The sequence below is a fragment of the Coptis chinensis genome, chromosome 8 (assembly GCF_015680905.1).
Source record: "Coptis chinensis isolate HL-2020 chromosome 8, ASM1568090v1, whole genome shotgun sequence".
NCBI lineage: Eukaryota > Viridiplantae > Streptophyta > Magnoliopsida > Ranunculales > Ranunculaceae > Coptis > Coptis chinensis.
The window spans coordinates 66,144,001-66,163,909 of record NC_141463.1 but is presented as its reverse complement, the minus strand read 5'-3'; the positions used below and the strand labels follow the sequence as shown (position 1 = coordinate 66,163,909).

At 36.0% G+C, this 19,909-nt stretch overlaps 1 protein-coding gene across 1 annotated transcript; it reads left to right on the top strand.

Moving 5' to 3' along the window:
• Positions 1 to 3,154: 3,154 nt before the first annotated feature.
• Positions 3,155 to 5,174, top strand: LOC147482514 (protein RGF1 INDUCIBLE TRANSCRIPTION FACTOR 1-like). The gene is made up of 4 exons (XM_086576937.1): positions 3,155 to 3,575; positions 3,679 to 3,864; positions 4,004 to 4,219; positions 4,600 to 5,174. Exons 1-4 carry the CDS (start codon positions 3,573 to 3,575, stop codon positions 4,801 to 4,803), a joined length of 609 nt encoding a protein of 202 aa, XP_086433063.1. The 5' UTR covers positions 3,155 to 3,572; the 3' UTR covers positions 4,804 to 5,174.
• The last annotated feature ends 14,735 nt before the right edge of the window (positions 5,175 to 19,909 follow it).

Genomic DNA, 19,909 nt, shown 5'->3' with positions numbered 1-19,909 from the left:
CTATTTTTACACGACTCCATGAAAGTATAAGGTCATCTTCAGAATTCAGATGTCCCTTTGCACATATTCATCAACCCAGACAAAGAGCCAAGGCAAACCATATATATATTTAATTTCTTTCCCATTCACAAGTTGTTAGTGAGCTGCGCCAAGTTAAACCACTTCTTGAGTAGGGGCCAAATTCTCACTCTCACGGGATTGCACGTCAAAATTGTTAGCTAGTGGTATGGACCACACACAGTAGCATTTTTTTTTGTTGTGTGAGATTTTTTTTTTTTTCGTTATCATTATCAATAAAATTTTCACTTTTAAAAAATAATAATAATAAAATTAAATTAAAAATCCTGTTGGGATGTTAAAATATTGATCTTTAAAAACTCAGCAAATATTGTTCATATTCCGATTGTCGGCATTTTAAATTTTTACATAGAAAAAGTTGTTATCCTCAATACTTTGCCAGGACGTACAAGTACCATTGTAATTAATAATTTAATATCTCAAATGTTGATCGATATATATAGTTCTTGGCGACATGATATGGTTGGTGGAATCAGTGGAGTGGACACTTCTAAAAGGAATGACTTTATACACACGTACATACGTACAGTGAGGGATGATCAAACTGTGTCATAGTGATTTAAGCAAGAAAAAAAAAAAAAAACTGTGTCATAGTGTTGTCATAGAATAATTCTATATGTACCAAGAACTAACATATCTCGAATAACATTAATGTAGAACCTGTTGTCAAGAACTAACACTAACCCTTAGTTTTCCTTATTCATCATAGAATTAACATATAGCTCTACTCCTTACCAAAAAACAAATGAAAAGAAAACATATAGCGCGCCCAGCTGGTATATTTATTTATTTTTTACGAATTTGGCCACGCTCTATTTCATTGTTGATCGAGATCTGCTTAATGGCGGTGAGGATATATGGTTTCTTTGGAATTGAAACTGAGTGTAGCGTAATGTAAATGTGCACACTTGTAGACTCTTGTTATGTGTTTGGGACTTTGGGCTTGTTGCTATTCTATTAGGAATTTATGCCACAGTGTGTTTTTCTTCATTCGAATGTTTATGTGTGTTTTGACCGTATCACGTGTACATTTCATTTTTCATCTGGACCGTATCAGTTATATTAGAGTACTTGTTCGTTATATATAACATTTTTTTTTTTTTTTTTTTGATAAAAACTTCATAGATATATTTATATTAAAACCTGCATAATAGCATCCGGAGAATACATATAAAAGTCCGTTGGTCCATATGATCTAGCCCAGTCAGCCAAACTCATTGACCAAGAATTACCAATTCTGAAGTGGTTCTAAAACAAAAACGAAAAAGAACTTAAAAGAGGCATGAATGCTTTCTATCATAGCATTCCAGTCCAATTTGAATTTTTTCAGCTCCATCAGAATCCTAGTAACTTCTTTACTTGGTGCCTTCAAAAGTAGCTTCCACCACCGCTTCGCCTCGCCAAGTTCATCTTGCAAACTCAAATGCTAACAAATGTGCTTCCGGTTTTTGATAAAGCTCTACTCGATGCGTAGGCTGCAAAGAATACACCCTCCATTCCAGGTCTCTAATAATCACAAGCAGTATTACACTTGTTTTCTTAGCACACATAAACAAACCAAACAGAAGTTTACTTTAACCTTTACCGAAAAGAGAGGAGCAACCCAATTCTCCTCTATGCAAGGTAAACCAACCTCAAGAGATATATCGAAACGCCACTCTCTCGATTCGTCCCACTCTTGCCAAGCATAGAAAGCTTTCTCTAGACAGAGATAAAGTTAGGTTTCATAAAGCTAAACCTACACTCATTTCGATGCCACCATATGTTGTACATAAGAGAGAAAGCATATAGAGATAAATTTTCATAACTGCTGCTTGTCTCTACTCCAAAAGTAATTAAACCAATTTTGTGTTTCAAAAGCATCACAATCCACCCTTAAACCCAGCCAAGAGGAGAACGGAGCACGGAAGTCCAAGGACAAGTAAAGAAGAGATGTTGGAAGTCCTCGACATGATTATTGCGAGAAAACACGCCAGCTTATCCACGGGAACATGATGTTGCTCAAGAGTAGCCCCAGTAGATAATAGATTATTTGCAATTTTCCATAGAAAAAGTTTCACTATTGCAGGAATTTTCAGCTTCCAAATAATCATAAAATCATGTGATTGTTGAGCAGAAGAACACTGGCCAATATTACTTTCCAAATGCTTTTAATAAAATTGAAAGCGATTTCACGTAAAATCTCCCATTAACCTGCGGGGTTCCACATCAACTTATCTCGAAGAAGATGGCCTAGCACCGATACTCACAATAGAGTTTAGAACTAGACTAGGAACCAAAGCACGGAGTCCCACACAATCCCAAGAACCATCGATTAATGAACTCATTAACAAGAAGATTAAGATCCACCAAAGGTGGCGAGAGGCACCACCATGTCAATCGAGAGCATGGTTTATCCATTACCTTAATCCATTGATCAGTCGAATTTCACGTAAGCACCATCCCCAATACTCCGTGATAGCCCCCAACTCTACAAATCGCTTAACTTTTTGTAAACCTCTCAGAGATAGAGACACCCCGTGAGGAGGGGTTAGCATGATTATGAAGAGTCAGATCTTTCTCATACTTGGCAAGCATAAGATCACTCCATAAAGATTTCTCAGAGACAGCCTTCCACAATAGTTTACATAGCAGAGCTAGATTAAAGAGATGAGAATCTCTAAACCCTAACCCCCCCTCAGCTTTAGGCATACATAACTTATCCCATGTGCATAAATGAATAGCATTACTATCAGACGTAAAACCAAATAATAGTTCAATTTTCCTGTCCCAAAATTTAACATAAGCCGAATTGAGAGTTATGACCGGGTAGGGTCTTCCCAATTTGCCATTGGTTGCAGCTTCATAGTAAGATAGATTAATTCTCTCTCTTTTTCGTTAGAAAAAAACGTACAAAGAATCTTAGCCACTTTCTCACATCTGTATCTCTTTTGCATTTTCACTTGATCAACAAAAATTTCTCTTACAAAAATGGGAAATAGTCAATTTGCTGTCTAAGTTAGCTTACTCTAAGAATTTTGCGATAAAATAAAATGCCACATAAGTATGATAGACAAGTGTAATCCACATGGGGAGAGATTCTTTACATGAACATTTTCCCTGCCTAAATGAGTAGCCTAGTAGCCGACCTTGTGCCTACCAAAGGACGCAAACAAGAACCAAAGTAACGTAAGCGCCAAAAACATCCCTCTCTTACAATCCAACGATTATTATAAAGCCTGACCCACTACACTTAATCTGTGCCGTTAAGTTTCTATTACTTAATACATTTGTTTATTTGTTTGTGATCTGTCACTAATTAAGGCGTTGTTATGTTGTTGATTCCTAAGTTGTATTTGGGTTACACATTTCTCTTCCTCTCCCCCTCCCCCTCTCTTTCTCTCTCTTTATCTCATGTCTATCTTTGCACTCTTCATCAAAAAATCCAACTAGTGTCAATTGATTATCAACATTGGTTCAAAAAGTCAGCTTAACCACACACTTGGTCTTTGATAATGGTAAGTGTTGGCCTACTTATACAAACTTTTTCTTAGTTTGTGTTGTTAGTCCACATTGTCTCAATTCTTCATGCATTTATATGTATTTCTTTGGTCCATCTAGGCATACTCCATGTTGGTTCCTCCATGGCTAGAATCATTGTTATCGACGGATTTCTTTTCTGTATGTCGTATCCATGGGGATGCTGCAAGAAGTGAATGCAACATGTATTGTTTGGATTGCAATGGCACTGCTGCATTTTGCTTCTATTGTCGATCATCAAGACACAAAGATCATTCTGTAATTCAAGTGGGTCTTTATTTTCTGATTTTTTTCCTTACATTGTTATGATCTCATTTTCAGTTTTTGGTATGATGGTAAATGTAGATTTTATTTATGGTTTTTCCATATTTGTTTTTTGATACATTTTGATTGTGTGTTGGTGCAGATAAGGAGGTCTTCATATCATGATGTAGTTAGGGTGGCTGAAATACAAAGGGTACTTGATATTAGTGGAGTTCAAACATATGTCATAAACAGTGCTAGAGTTCTCTTTCTTAATGAGAGGCCTCAACCAAAATCCGGCAAAGGGGTGTCTCATATTTGTGAAATTTGTGGCAGAAGTCTCTTAGACACATTTCGTTTTTGCTCATTGGGTTGTAAGGTTAGCTTCTCTTTTATCTTAAACATCATAAGCGTACAAAGACATACTACTTTCTTTTTTTTCTTTTTTTTTTCTTTTATTTATTTATTTTTTTCTTTAAGACATACATTCATTCCCTTATATATTCCCCTATAAGGTTAATTGTTGATGATCATCACCTGCATTGTGTCATTCTCTCGTTCATTTTCCTTATTGACTTCAATTCAAGGTATACATTCCTTTCTAATGGTATTGTAATTAAGTTTGAAACCTGCATCTTTGATGCAAATAAATGAGCGTAGACCATTATCATCATTAACAGTTTAGCATGACCAATTACTAATGTTAAATAAATGAAAATTAATATTTTTTGCACTTTTTTTTTTCTTCTATAAACATAGCTTGTAGGAATAAAAAGGAATGGAGATGCAAGCTTTATCTTTGACACCAAGAATGAAGTAATACAAAGAGATGAAGGAAAGTCAAGAAGAAGAATGTCAATAGAGGGAGAGGAATTGCGTGAAGGCACAAAACACGAAATAGACCCATCTACGCCATCTAATCCAAGGAGAAGAAAGGGCATTCCTCGGAGGGCACCCCTTTAAGTCCTAATCAAAGTGTCCTTAAATTATATATACTTTCATACAGTAAAATTCATTCCCTCACAACAAAAACACCCCTTGAGTCCTAAAGAAGGGTAATTAGTAAATGTTAAGAATTAAGATAATTAAACCCTCTGGGAATGTGTCCAAATCTATACATCTCTCTATCGAGCTCTTTCTCGTGGTGAAGCAATAATGCTGAATTATTGATGGAAGTTGCAAGGTTGTACATTTAATTTAATATTTGAAAAAGAAAGTCATTGTGAAATCCGTTAAATAGTATAGTTAGGCCCACCAACCACATGGATCGTTTATGTAAAGCAACAATAACTTTTTATTGTTTAATACATTGAAATGGGCAAATCAACTTTCTATTGCTATTGTTACTTTGCTGGGCTACGAAACTCCATGAATGAGGGTCTTTCCGGCCTGCTCACCTTTCCACCATGAATGCGTATGTAAATATGTAATAATGCTATGGCTTAAGGTTCCAAAATCCAAACCCCTTTTTTATAGATATTTTTAAGGATAGCTCTATTTTTGTAAAGAAAAGCGTTTAAAGTTGGGGAATCTGAACTTCTTTTGGAATTTTATTTGTTATCTAAAATGATCTAAGGTTCACAAAGCAGGCAACACATCAAATATCTAATGCTTGCAAAAGCCAAGCTAAGTAATCCTTTTAGCAGGTGGATCAACACCTGGCCATGAAATACATACAATGATCTTATGTGCAATGACAATCACATCGACTTGCCATTACGTATTAGAGAGACCGACTCCAATAATCTGAATTGCATTGGCAATGGAGTTGTATTTCATCTCCATAAAAAATCACCTTAATTCATTGTTTATGTTCTTTCAAAAAAAGAAATGTACATGAAGATATAATAAGATGTTCATATATATATATATATATATATATATATATATATATATATATATATATATATATATATATATATACATCCATTCATGATCGATGACTAGAATGAGGCAATTGATGAGTTGGTTTCGTCAAGTAAATTTCATTCCAGTAGTGGAGATAGCAAGTCCATATCAAATTTGACAGTGCACTGATGTATGTTTGTGTCGTATTTTGTGCTTATACATAAATTATTTATGCTAATACTTCATTACTTGGACTAACTTGAACTGTCTAACGACAAGTGTAAAGTTTATGATATTATTTTTTTCGATGATAAATAAAGTTTATGATATGAAGAGAGGGTAATGATTTATATATTGCCAATGAAAATAAATGATTTTTAAGATTTGTACGATCCAGATATCTAACAGGGACTAAAATCTTCATGCATCCCGGCCCGGCCTATGGCCTACTAGCAATTTCTTTGTAGTTTTGAGTGTCTGACTGGAACCTATCACTAACTTCGGTTCATTGTGGGAAGCGAATATTGGTAGAGACGTAGACATGCACTTCCAAAGGTCCAAAAGAAAAAAACTCCCACTATATTTGGGCAATTCACCTAAACATATGCAAGTGACAGCGGGCAATTCACATAAAGATATGATATACTTATGCAGTTGTAAGGAGGACCGGAGGAGTGTTGTTTCTCGTAGTGGAGGAGTGTTGTTCTCGTAGAAGCTAGAGATCGAGCTGAGACTGAACCATGTCAATGCATGGCTGCCTATGCTTCCCGAGTGTTTACTGAAATCAAATCCCAATGTCCGTAGTTCTAAGGGTGAGAGAAGGGGCATTTATAAAGGATGTTTCCTAGCTTGTTGCCCAAGAATCAAATTTCCTAAGATGATGAGAGTTTCCCTTAGTTGTTAAAGCCCTATCTCATAGACTTTTTTTTGGGTTAACTAATTGGAACACTGTCCCTTAAGAGAAGATTTCACCTTTCCTATTTTGTCTCCGACCCGTTACTAAGAAAGATGTTTACTTCTTAAAATATCCTATATACGTGGGCGGTAATAGGGGAAGGGGTCAGATTTATCCCGATGGAAGTAAGAGTAACAATACAGTCTATAATGCTACGACATCAGGTATAGTAATTAAGCAAAATAGTACGTAAAGAAAAAGGGGGTATGAAATAACCATAGTGGATGCATCCGATGGACACCCAGTCGTTGATATTATACCCCTGGGACCAGAACTTCTTGTTTCAGAGGGTGAATCCATCAAGCTTGATCAACCATTAATGAAAGGAATATAGGAGTTTGTCGCTAGGTATTTGACCAAATATGATCGTCCAGTTCCTATATGACATCAGTAGTGTAAGGTGTACTCCAATAGCAAGTGCAACTCTTTTTGGTGGCTAAAGCTTGAAAGAAAGAGATGGATTTAGGTCTAAGAAAAAAAAATTTATTTGGTTGATGACCACAAACCTTTATATATATATGCTCAATATCACTCACAAAGAGTTAACTAACCGATGTGGGACTAAAACAATAACATAGAATGCAAAATTGGTTTCCAAAAGTTTTCCAACTATTGTGAGATTAACACACAAAGCACAAGGAGAGAATGAACACTCATGTTCTTATTCTCAACCAAGCTTGCATAAGTAATTTGAAATATCAAAAGGAAACTTTATTGAATAGGGAAAATATTACAGAAGCAAATTACAACTTATCATATGCTCACAAATGCACTGGAACATATATACTAGTTAAGGTTTTTGCATAAAAACGGTCTATGTAATCTCGATTATATGACCAATTATATATTACATTTAGTATTTTGTCCCAAAAAATTCTCCTAGGACCTATTTTAACAAAAAAATTGATTAAGTTAAAATTCTGGAAATATACCAACAGAACACAAAGGCACAAATGTAAAACAACATACAGGACAAACACCTCCATATACCAAAAAAACAACAAAAATGAATGTCCTAACTCCTAAACAAATGCTCCCAATAATGCACCAAAATATCATGGAATTTGTAGCCTCATATTTTGGTCGCTCCCCCTACCCAATACCAAGCCACGACTTTGATATCCACCACCAATCTATTAAGACAATGTTTTTTTTTTTTTTGAATACTACATTGATTCTGCATCGCCAAACACTCCACAAAACTACATAAGGTAGCACTTCCCATAGTTTCAGCCCCAAGCTACTGCCTCGCTCTTAGGGGTGTAAAACGGGTCAGGCCATTGAGGGGCGGGCCTATGAGGGCCAATGCTAACATTGTGAAACCCTAACCCTCACCTCATTAGCCCTCTCTTTAGAGAATTGAGGGTCGGGCCAGAGAGCCGGATTTGATTACTCTTTTAAATTATTTATTTACAATATAATCTTGTTAAATTGATACGCAATAAATTAATTATCACGTTTAAATAATTAATATAGGTTTTCTCAATCTCAACTTTGGTTAATGTACTTAATTAATAATTTGGCTAAAATTTGTAAGATAATAAAATTCAAAAGTTTCATTCTTAGGTTCTATGTGCCGATGTATTCCATGAATCAATAAGAAGTGTATATGAGACCAAAAATATGATGAGGTGTTTTGTAGGTTGTAGAATAATTTGTGTTTGATTAGTTGAAGTTGATTAAAAACTTCATTACCGTACCATAGTACCATAGACCAAATATCATATCACATGACTTTGGTTTATACTTTATTCTAGCTTATACATAGAGAAGTGACCCGAGTTCATCATATATATCCTAGTAATGGAACAATTTGTTATTTTGAACTAGATTTTTCATGTAACGTTGGAGGAGCCTACACAAGGCACTAACTTATGTAAAATATATTTTTCATTTTGTTATTTATACAATTACTTTTTAACAAAATATAAATAAAACTAGAAAGTAGACTCGTGCATATGCACCGACTCTTTTTAAAACTTGCTCAACAATCATAACTATATATATAGAAATTTTCTAACAAATCGTGATTCATGTTTTTGTTGCTAACCCGTTTTAATTTCCTAACAAATTGTTTTAATCAAGTCATAAAAACCCGTTTTAATTTCTCAAAAAATTATTTTAATTAAGTTTTAAAAACCCGTTTTTTAATTGGGAGAGGGATCCCGTTCTAATTTAGAAGTGTGATGCCTATTTCTAATAGGATAAGGATTCCCGTTTTAATTAGAAGTGTTAAAATTTTCTTTTTCAATAGGGGGAATTCCCATTATAATAGGAGAAGGATTTCCATTTTAATTAGAAGTGCAAAATTTTACTTTTCAATAGGAGAGGAATTCCTGTTTTAATAGGAGTTGATGACGTAAAATTTTAAAAGAGCTAGAAAAACACCCTTTATGGAAGCTTTAATATTAATACTAGAAAGTAGACCCGTGTATATGCAATGACTCTTTTAAAATTTGTTCAACAATCATAACTATACATATAGAAATTTTCTAACAAATTGTGATTCCTATTTTCGTAGCTAACCTGTTTTAATTTCCTAACAAATGGTTTTAATCAAGTCTTAAAAACCCGTTTTAATTTCTCAACAAATTGTTTTAATTAATTTTTAAAATCCCGCTTTTTTTTAATTGGGGGAGTCCATTTTAATTTAGAAGTGTGATTCCTATTTTTAATAGGAGAAGGATTCCTGTTTTAATTAGAAGTGATATATTTTTTTTTTTTAATAGGGAGGAATTCTCATTATAATAGGAGAAAGATTCACGTTTTAATTAGAAGTGCCAAAATTTCTCTTTTCAATAGGAGTTGATGACGTGGAATTTTAAGAGAGCTAGAAAAATATCCCTTGTGGAAGCTTTAATATTGATATATTGATATTGATTACATAGAGAAGTTATGAGGGCCTTAATACGGGTCTGGTGAGGGCCTTTGAGGGTCGGGCTGAAGGCTGCCCTCATGCTTTCTTATATAGGTCCTTACCCTCCCCTCAAAACGTGAATGCTTAAATTTGATGGCTTTTTCGGTCCATGGACCGAGTCGGGTATAACACCCCGTGTTTTAGTTCTCTTATTTTCATAACAATAATAATAATAATAATGAATAATATATAAAATAATATAGGATAACTATCAGTTAAGGATAAAAGCCCGTAGATAAATGGATAAGGGCCGTCCCTTGTTTTTCGGGAGTCTTCGCGACGTAGAGTTTTGGGGAAAAAAAAAAAAAAAAGGGTTTTTAGAAAAAAAAATGGGAGTTTGATCAAGGAAGGAAAGGAAGGTTTTTCCCCGTAGTCGGTTGATAATCGGAGAGCGCTACAGGTGAGTAGAGTTAACTCTCACCACTACTAGAACTATGATTTTCGCCCGCTTAATATTTCTGTTTTACCGTCCATTATATGGTTTTGATTCGACGTCGTTGTCGAAGTTGTTGAACTCGAAAGTGATTTCGATTTTGTAATTAAACCGTCGAACTGTAATACTTGTTGAACCGCTGATTTAGAACTGTCGAAACTCGCTGACGCTTTGGGTCAATGGAGCCTGAGCCTCAAGCTCAAACAAAACAATGGTCCTGCATATGATTAGTACCTGTTGTGTTTTATTTTTCGGTTATACAATCGATTGTGGGTTTTGAAATCGCATCGATTGGGGATTAGTGGGGGATTAAATGCCGGATTTGGGGGTGGATCATTGAAGCTCTTAACGGGGTTAATGGAGGCGCCATCATACCGCTTTTTGTGTAATTTATCTTGGATTGTTGTTTTGTTTGGGATGTTGGTTGTTGGGTTGTGTAGTGGGATTATGATGGGTTGAGTGGGGCTTTGGAAGCTCCTAAGAGGCGTCCAATGGCGCATCGCCATTACCGAAAATTTGTTTTTGTGTATTTATTTTTTGTGTTTGAGCTGTTTTGTATGGAGGATTGTTGGTTGAATGAGTGGTGGTTGAGGGTTTGTGGGGTCGTCGATGGAAGCTTGAAACAAGCTTTATGGAGGTCGGCCAGTTTATAGATCTAGTTTTTTGGTGAAGTTGGATTTAAGGAATTGAGGATTTGGCGTTAATTAATGTTAGTGGGTTTTCATTTGGAGTCGAACCGACTTGATGGAATGGGAGTGGTGGCCGGAAAAAAATTCGGTGGTCACGGGGAGGAGGAGAACTGTGAAGAAGATGAACAAGATAATATCGGTTTGGGCCTTGGGCCAAAACCTTTGGTTTTGGTTGGGCCGACCTTATTTTATGTTGGGCCAGTTCAAATTCTATTTTGTTTGGGCCCGGTTTGTTTTAGTTGTTTGGGCCAACCTCTTATTTGTTTTGTTGGGCCGGTTTCAGTTCAATTTTTCGGGCCGAACTCAGTTGTGTTTTGTGGACCAGTTTAACTTAACAGCTTTTGGGCCCGTTTCTAATATTGCTTGGGGCCAGTCCATAGGACTTAAATAGATCTAATTGGGTCTTTAAATGTTTAGACTTTCGGATTCTAAGGTTTGGGCTTGGCCAGTTGGGTCCGAACCATGGCCTTAACCATGAGCCCATGAGTCATACACCTTTGACCTTAGTCATGAACCATGGCTATGACCCTGAACCGGTCGAACATGAAAATGACGTGTTGACTTTGACCAAAGTTGACTTTGACCGTTGACCAGAGTTGACTTTTAACTCGGATTATAATTCGGTCTATTAGGATAAGTCTAGGACTATTAGCATGTTTGTCTTAGGCTAAGACCTGTATATATATACGTGTGTATGTGTATTAACTATATGTGATTTTGCAGTATTTTATGATATGCAACGTTATGACACTTAGACATCCATGAAACTAATAACGCGTAAACCAAAAATACTTTAAATCAAGATACTCATTGTTCTCTCAAAATGATATATACAATAAGGTTCAATAATCGTAAACAAAATTACCGCGACTCTTTTAGAACTCTCCACGCCTAAAGTTTTAGAATTAAGTTTTATGATTTGCCGATGTCATATGTTAGGTGGGCATTTATTGAATGTGTCATAAATGGCCCGTTAAGCTATCTATGGTATTCATTGAATGTGTCATGAATGACCCGGTATTCATTGAATGTGCCATGAATGACCGATTGTTTGGACTACCCTAGAGAGGAACTAAGGTATTCGGCCATGGGGGTTAGTTGTATTCCTTGAATGTGGGCGGGAATGACCTAAGGTACATAGGTTGTGAAATATGTGTATAAGAAAAGTAATTGATTAATTAATAAGATAAATTAATTTGATTATGCGAGTGTATTTGGGCTTGCATTGGAATACCTATAGGATATCTACACATATTATATAAAATTGCTAACTTTCTTTTGCAAGAGGGGTAGGACTTAATAATATTTTTTTGCAGGGACGCCGTCCTACCCTTTATACAAAGAATGGATATCGGTAAGTTTTAAATTCAATGGTTTAGATATTAAAACGAAAGTGATTTGAATGAGTTAATAAGATGGAAGTCTTGCTTGGGAAGAAGCTATGCTTGGTTGAAATGACTCTAACTACCCGCCTTCCAAGCCGTGAATGATTAGGTTATGATAGATATAAAGTGATTGTTTGGATTATTAAAGTATGATAATGTTTATATGTGTTTAGTCTACTCATACCAAAGAAATTCAATTTGTTGACCCATGTTTGCTTTGTTTTGTAACGTGGGTGTGTTCTTGGGAACATAGGTGGAAGGCAAAGAACCGCTGGCGCAGTGATTGGGATTCTCACCGAGGCGGTCGGGGAGTTTAGTTTATTAGGTCTGATCTTTTGGAAGGATGTAATAACATAGGTTACCTTTTTTATATGACATGAGAATACAATGTTGGAAATTGTTTTTATTTAAAGTTTGTTGATGTTTTATTGGGACAGAAGATAGACTTGTTATAAAGTAATAAAGAGAAGTTTTGGAGATGATTTTGTTGTTAAGTTGATCCTGTTGTGATGTGGGTTTTAGGTTTTGACATGTGTTGTATCCCCCGTCATAGCCTGGGTTTTTAGACAATTGAATATAGTGATGTTTGAGATATTTATATTTCAAATATTCATTTTTTTTAATTGTTTAGAAATTCGGGCTGTGACATTTTGGTATCAGAGCTTAGGTTAGCCTAGATAGTGAAGGTCTAGGTGATCCTCGGATTGTGGTGAATGGGTAGTAGGAGTGTTTCTTTGTGGTATTTGGATTGGCTTGTTGTTTTGTGTTTACTTTTATAGTGGAATGTTGGGATATGATTAGGAAAATAAAATGCTTGTTTTAACGGTTAATTTCGTATGAAATTTATAATCGAATTTTTGCATGTTATAGTGTTGTTTTCCTAACGGAGTTTTCTATTTTTAAGTAAGTATTGGCTAAAGAAGAAATGGTTATTTTAAAATTTCATATTTGAGTAATTGGAATTATCCAAGGAATAAAGAAACCCTTTTGATAAAGGTTGGATTTGAAATATTTGATATTGTCCAAGTTATGTATATCGTTGGTGTGTGATCCAATATACATAACATCTCTCCTATGCATCGTTGGAGTTTGATCCAGTGTGTACATGTACATCGTTGGAGTGTGATCCAGTGTGCATACCACACATCGTTGGTGTTTGATCCTATGTGATGGTAGAGAGTTAGTATGCATCGTTGGTGTGTGAACCAGTGTATACTTGCATATCGTTGGTGTGTGAGCCAGTATGCATACATCACATTGTAGGTGTTTGATCCTATGTGATGGTGGACATAGTATAGGTCGTTGATGATATGAATCAGCCTATATAATGTTTTTCAACATGTGGTGTTTGTGAGACCCTGAGAGAAAGGTTAAATTTTTTTTACACCAAGATGGTGGATGGAATTTTTGAGTTTTTTTTTGTGAAAAGATTTGACTGAGAAGATTGTTGGGAAATGAAATTATTAAATGTATATTAAATGTGGAACGCTTGAACTAGTTGGGAAATACTAAGAGAGGAACTGATTGCCTCGGTGTGAGAGGAACTACATTGCCTTCTTAGTATGACTTAACTTGAAGAATATGGGTTTTGCTAAACTGTGAAAGAATGATTTTAATTAAGTGTTGGTAATTGAAGAAACTAATTATGTTTATTTCTTTTGAGTTGTGTATGCTAGCGTATATACGTATTTCTTGGGTTCAATACGTATATAGACACATCTTTCAAAGTATGTGATTTGAATATTAGTATGTCTATCTATATGATATTATATATGTGTATTCCTTTTAAGGTGTGTATACTTGCGTATACACGTATGTCTCAATTTAATTATTTGACGTACTGTTGTTTGGTTAATCTACACTCTACCTTGAATCTCGGGACGAGATCCTTTTAAGGTGTGTATATTATAACACCCCGTGTTTTAGTTCTCTTATTTTCATAATAATAATAATAATAATAATGAATAATATATAAAATAATATAGGATAACTATCAGTTAAGGATAAAAGCCCGTAGATAAATGGATAAGGGCTGTCCTTGTTTTTCGGGGAGTCTTCGCACGTAGAGTTTTGGGGAAAAAAAAAACACAGCGAGGGTTTTAGAAAAAAATGGGAGTTTGACTGAAGGAAGGAAAGGAAGGTTTTTCCTGGTAGCTGGTTGATAATCGGAGAGCGCTACAGGTGAGTAGAGTTAACTCTCACCACTACTAGAACTATGATTTTCGCCCTGCTTTTAATATTTCTGTTTTACCGTCCATTATATGGTTTTGATTCGACGTCGGGTTGTCGAAGTTGTTGGAACTCGAAAGTGATTTCGGATTTTGTAATTAAACCGGCCGAACTCGTAATCTTGTTGAACCGCTGATTTAGAATCTGTCGAAACTCTGTTTGACGCTGATTGGTTGTCAATGGAGCGAAGCCTCTCACAAACAAAACAAAACAATGGTCCCGCATATGATTAGTACCTGTTGTGTTTTATTTTTTCGGTTATACAATCGATTGTGGGTTTTGAAATCGTCTTGATTGGGGATTAGTGGGGGATTAAATGCCGGATTTGGGGTGGATCATTTGAAGCTCTTAACAGGGTTAATGGAGGCGCCATTCATACCGCTTTTTTGTGTAATTTATCTTGGATTGTTGTTTTGTTTGGGATGTTGGTTGTTGGGTTGTGTAGTGGGATTATGATGGGTTGAGTGGGGGCTGTTGGAAGCTCCCAAGAGGGCGCCAATGGCGCATTGCCATTCTTGAGAAATTTGTTTTTGTGTATTTATTTTTGTGTTTGAGCTGTTTTGTATGGAGGATTGTTGGTTGAATGAGTGGTGGTTGAGGGTTGTGTGGGGCTGTCGATGGAAGCTTGAAACAAGCTTTAATGGAGGTCGACAGGTTTATAGATCTAGTTTTTGGTGAAGTTGGATTTAAGGAATTGAGGATTTGGCGTTAATTAATGTTAGTGGGTTTTCATTTGGAGTCGAACCGACTTGATGGAATGGGAGTGGTGGCCGGAAAAAATTCGGTGGTCTCTTTGGAGGAGAACTGTGAAGAAGATGAAACAATAATATCGGTTTGGGCCTTGGGCCAAAACCTTTGGTTTTGGTTGGGCCGACCTTATTTTTATGTTGGGCGAGTTCAAATTCTATTTTGTTTGGGCCCGGTTTGTTTTAGTTGTTTGGGCCAACCTCTTATTTGTTTTGTTGGGCGGTTTTGACCAATTTTTCGGGCCGAACTCAGTTGTGTTTTGTGGACCAGTTTAACTTAACAGCTTTTGGGCCCGTTTCTAATATTGCTTGGGGCCAGTCCATAGGACTTAAATAGATCTAATTGGGTCTTTAAATGTTTAGACTTTCGGATTCTAAGGTTTGGGCTTGGCGAGTTGGGTCCGAACCATGGCCTTAACCATGAGCCCATGAGTCATACACCTTTGACCTTAGTCATGAACCATGGCTATGACCCTGAACCGGTCGAACATGAAAATGACGTGTTGACTTTGACCAAAGTTGACTTTGACCGTTGACCAGAGTTGACTTTTAACTCGGATTATAATTCGGTCTATTAGGATAAGTCTAGGACTATTAGCATGTTTGTCTTAGGCTAAGACCTGTATATATATACGTGTGTATGTGTATTAACTATATGTGATTTTGTAGTATTTTATGATATGCAACGTTATGACACTTAGACATCCATGAAACTAATAACGCGTAAACCAAAAATACTTTAAATCAAGATACTCATTCGTTCTCTGAAATGATATATACAATAAGGTTCAATAATGCGTAAACAAAATTACCGCACTCTTTTAGAACTCTCCACGTCTAAAGTTTTAGAATTAAGTTTTATGACTGTTGATGTCATATGTTAGGTGGGCATTTATTGAATGTGTCATAAATGGCCCGTTAGCGTTATCTATGGGTATTCATTGAATGTGTCATGAATGACCCGGGTATTCATTGAATGTGCCATGAATGACCAGATTGTTTGGACTACCCTAGAGAGGAACTAAGGTATTCGCCTTGCGGGTTAGTTGTATTCCTTGAATGTGGCGGGAATGACCTAAGGTACATAGGTTGTGAAATATGTGTATAAGAAAAGTAATTGATTAATTAATAAGATAAATTAATTTGATTATGCGAGTGTATTTGGGCTTGCATTGGAATACCTATAGGATATCTACACATATTATATAAAATTGCTAACTTTCTTTTGCAAGAGGGTAGGACTTAATAATATTTTTGTGCAGGGACGCGGTCCTACCCTTATACAGCAATGGATATCGGTAAGTTTTAAATTCAATGGTTTAGATATTAAAACGAGTGATTTGAATGAGTTAATAAGATGGAAGTCTTGCTTGGGAAGAAGCTATGCCGGTTGAAATGACGGAACTACCTGTCTTCCAAGCTGTGAATGATTAGGTTATGATAGATATAAAGTGATTGTTTGGATTATTAAAGTATGATAATGTTTATATGTGTTTAGTCTACTAATACCAAAGAAATTCAATTTGTTGACCCATGTTTGCTTTGTTTTGGCACGTGGGTGTGTTCTTAGGAACATAGGTGGAAGGATGGAACCGCTGGCGCAGTGTGATTAGGATTCTTTGGAGCAGTCTGGGAGTTTAGTTTATTAGGTCTGATCTTTTGGAAGGATGTAATAACATAGGTTACCTTTTTTATATGACATGAGAATACAATGTTGGAAATTGTTTTTATTTAAAGTTTGTTGATGTTTTATTGGGACAGAAGATAGACTTGTTATAAAGTAATAAAGAGAAGTTTTGGAGATGATTTTGTTGTTAAGTTGATCCTGTTGTGATGTGGGTTTTAGGTTTTGACATGTGTTGTATCCCCCGTCATAGCCTGGGTTTTTAGACAATTGAATATAGTGATGTTTGAGATATTTATATTTCAAATATTCATTTTTTTAATTGTTTAGAAATTCGGTTGTGACATTTTGCATATCGAGCTTAGGTTAGCCTAGATAGTGAAGGTCTAGGTGATCCTCGGATTGTGGTGAATGGGTAGTAGGAGTGTTTCTTTGTGGTATTTGGATTGGCTTGTTGTTTTGTGTTTTTACTTTTATAGTGGAATGTTGGGATATGATTAGGAAAATAAAATGCTTGTTTTAACGGTTAATTTCGTATGAAATTTATAATCGAATTTTGCATGTTATAGTGTTGTTTTCCCTACGGAGTTTTCTATTTTTAAGTAAGTATTGGCTAAAGAAGAAATGGTTATTTTAAAATTTCATATTTGAGTAATTGGAATTATCCAAGGAATAAAGAAACCCTTTTGATAAAGGTTGGATTTGAAATATTTGATATTGTCCAAGTTATGTATATCGTTGGTGTGTGATCCAATATACATAACATCTCTCTCAGTATGCATCGTTGAGTTTGATCCAAAGGTGTACATGTACATCGTTGGAGTGTGATCCAGTGTGCATACCACACATCGTTAGTGTTTGATCCTATGTGATGGTAGAGAGTTAGTATGCATCGTTGGTGTGTGAACCAGTGTATACTTGCATATCGTTGGTGTGTGAGCCAGTATGCATACATCACATTGTAGGTGTTTGATCCTATGTGATGGTGGACATAGTATAGGTCGTTGATGATATGAATCAGCCTATACGTTTTTTCGAACATGTGGTGTTTGTGAGACCCTGAGAGAAAGGTTAAATTTTTTTTACACCAAGATGGTGGATGGAATTTTTGAGTTTTTTTTTGTGAAAAGATTTGACTGAGAAGATTGTTGGGAAATGAAATTATTAAATGTATATTAAATGTGGAACGCTTGAACTAGTTGGGAAATACTAAGAGAGGAACTGATTGCCTCGGTGTGAGAGGAACTACATTGCCTTCTTAGTATGACTTAACTTGAAGAATATGGGTTTTGCTAAACTGTGAAAGAATGATTTTAATTAAGTGTTGGTAATTGAAGAAACTAATTATGTTTATTTCTTTTGAGTTGTGTATGCTAGCGTATATACGTATTTCTTGGGTTCAATACGTATATAGACACATCTTTCAAAGTATGTGATTTGAATATTAGTATGTCTATCTATATGATATTATATATGTGTATTCCTTTTAAGGTGTGTATACTTGCGTATACACGTATGTCTCAATTTAATTATTTGACGTACTGTTGTTTGGTTAATCTACACTCTACCTTGAATCTCGGGACGAGATCCTTTTAAGGTGTGTATATTATAACACCCGTGTTTAGTTCTCTTATTTTCAATAATAATAATAATAATAATGAATAATATATAAAATAATATAGGATAACTATCGATTAAGGATAAAAGCCCGTAGATAAATGGATAAGGGCCGCCTTGTTTTTCGAGGGAGTCTTCGCGACGTAGAGTTTTGGGGAAAAAAAAAAACAAAATGAGGGTTTTTAGAAAAAATGGGAGTTTGACCAAGGAAGGAAAGGAAGGTTTTTCCCCGGTAGGTTGATAATCGGAGAGCTTACAGGTGAGTAGAGTTAACTCTCACCACTACTAGAACTATGATTTTCGCCTGCGCTTAATATTTCTGTTTTACCGTCCCATTATATGGTTTTGATTCGACGTCGGGTTGTCGAAGTTGTTGGAACTCGAAAGTGATTTCGGATTTTGTAATTAAACCGTCCGAATCGTAATATCTTGTTGAACTGTTGATTTAGAATCTGTCGAAACTCTGTTGACGCTGATTTGTCATCAATGGAGCTGAAAGCTGAGCCCTCGCTCAAAACAAAACAATGGTCCCCGCATATGATTAGTACCGTTGTGTTTTATTTTTCGGTTATACACGATTGTGGGTTTTGAAATCGTCTTGATTGGGGATTAGTGGGGGATTAAATGCCGGATTTGGGGTGGATTGAAGCTCTTAACAGGGGTTAATGGAGGCGCCACTCATCTTTTTTTTTGTGTAATTTATCTTGGATTGTTGTTTTGTTTGGGATGTTGGTTGTTGGGTTGTGTAGTGGGATTATGATGGGTTGAGTGGGGGCTGTTGGAAGCTCCCAAGAGGGCCGTCAATGGCGTTCTTGCCATTCTTGAAATTTGTTTTTTTTGTATTTATTTTTGTGTTTGAGCTGTTTTGTATGGAGGATTGTTGGTTGAATGAGTGGTGGTTGAGGGTTGTGTGGGGTTGTCGATGGAAGCTTGAAACAAGCTTTAATGGAGGTCGGCAGGTTTATAGATCTAGTTTTGGTGAAGTTGGATTTAAGGAATTGAGGATTTGGCGTTAATTAATGTTAGTGGGTTTTCATTTGGAGTCGAACCGACTTGATGGAATGGGAGTGGTGGCCGGAAAAATTCGGTGGGCTTCCGGAGGAGGAGAACTGAAGAAGAAGATGAACAGTAATATCGGTTTGGGCCTTGGGCCAAAACCTTTGGTTTTGGTTGGGCCGACCTTATTTTATGTTGGGCCAGTTCAAATTCTATTTTGTTTGGGCCCGGTTTGTTTTAGTTGTTTGGGCCAACCTCTTATTTGTTTTGTTGGGCCGGTTTCAGTTCAATTTTTCGGGCCGAACTCAGTTGTGTTTTGTGGACCAGTTTAACTTAACAGCTTTTGGGCCCGTTTCTAATATTGCTTGGGGCCAGTCCATAGGACTTAAATAGATCTAATTGGGTCTTTAAATGTTTAGACTTTCGGATTCTAAGGTTTGGGCTTGGCCAGTTGGGTCCGAACCATGGCCTTAACCATGAGCCCATGAGTCATACACCTTTGACCTTAGTCATGAACCATGGCTATGACCCTGAACCGGTCGAACATGAAAATGACGTGTTGACTTTGACCAAAGTTGACTTTGACCGTTGACCAGAGTTGACTTTTAACTCGGATTATAATTCGGTCTA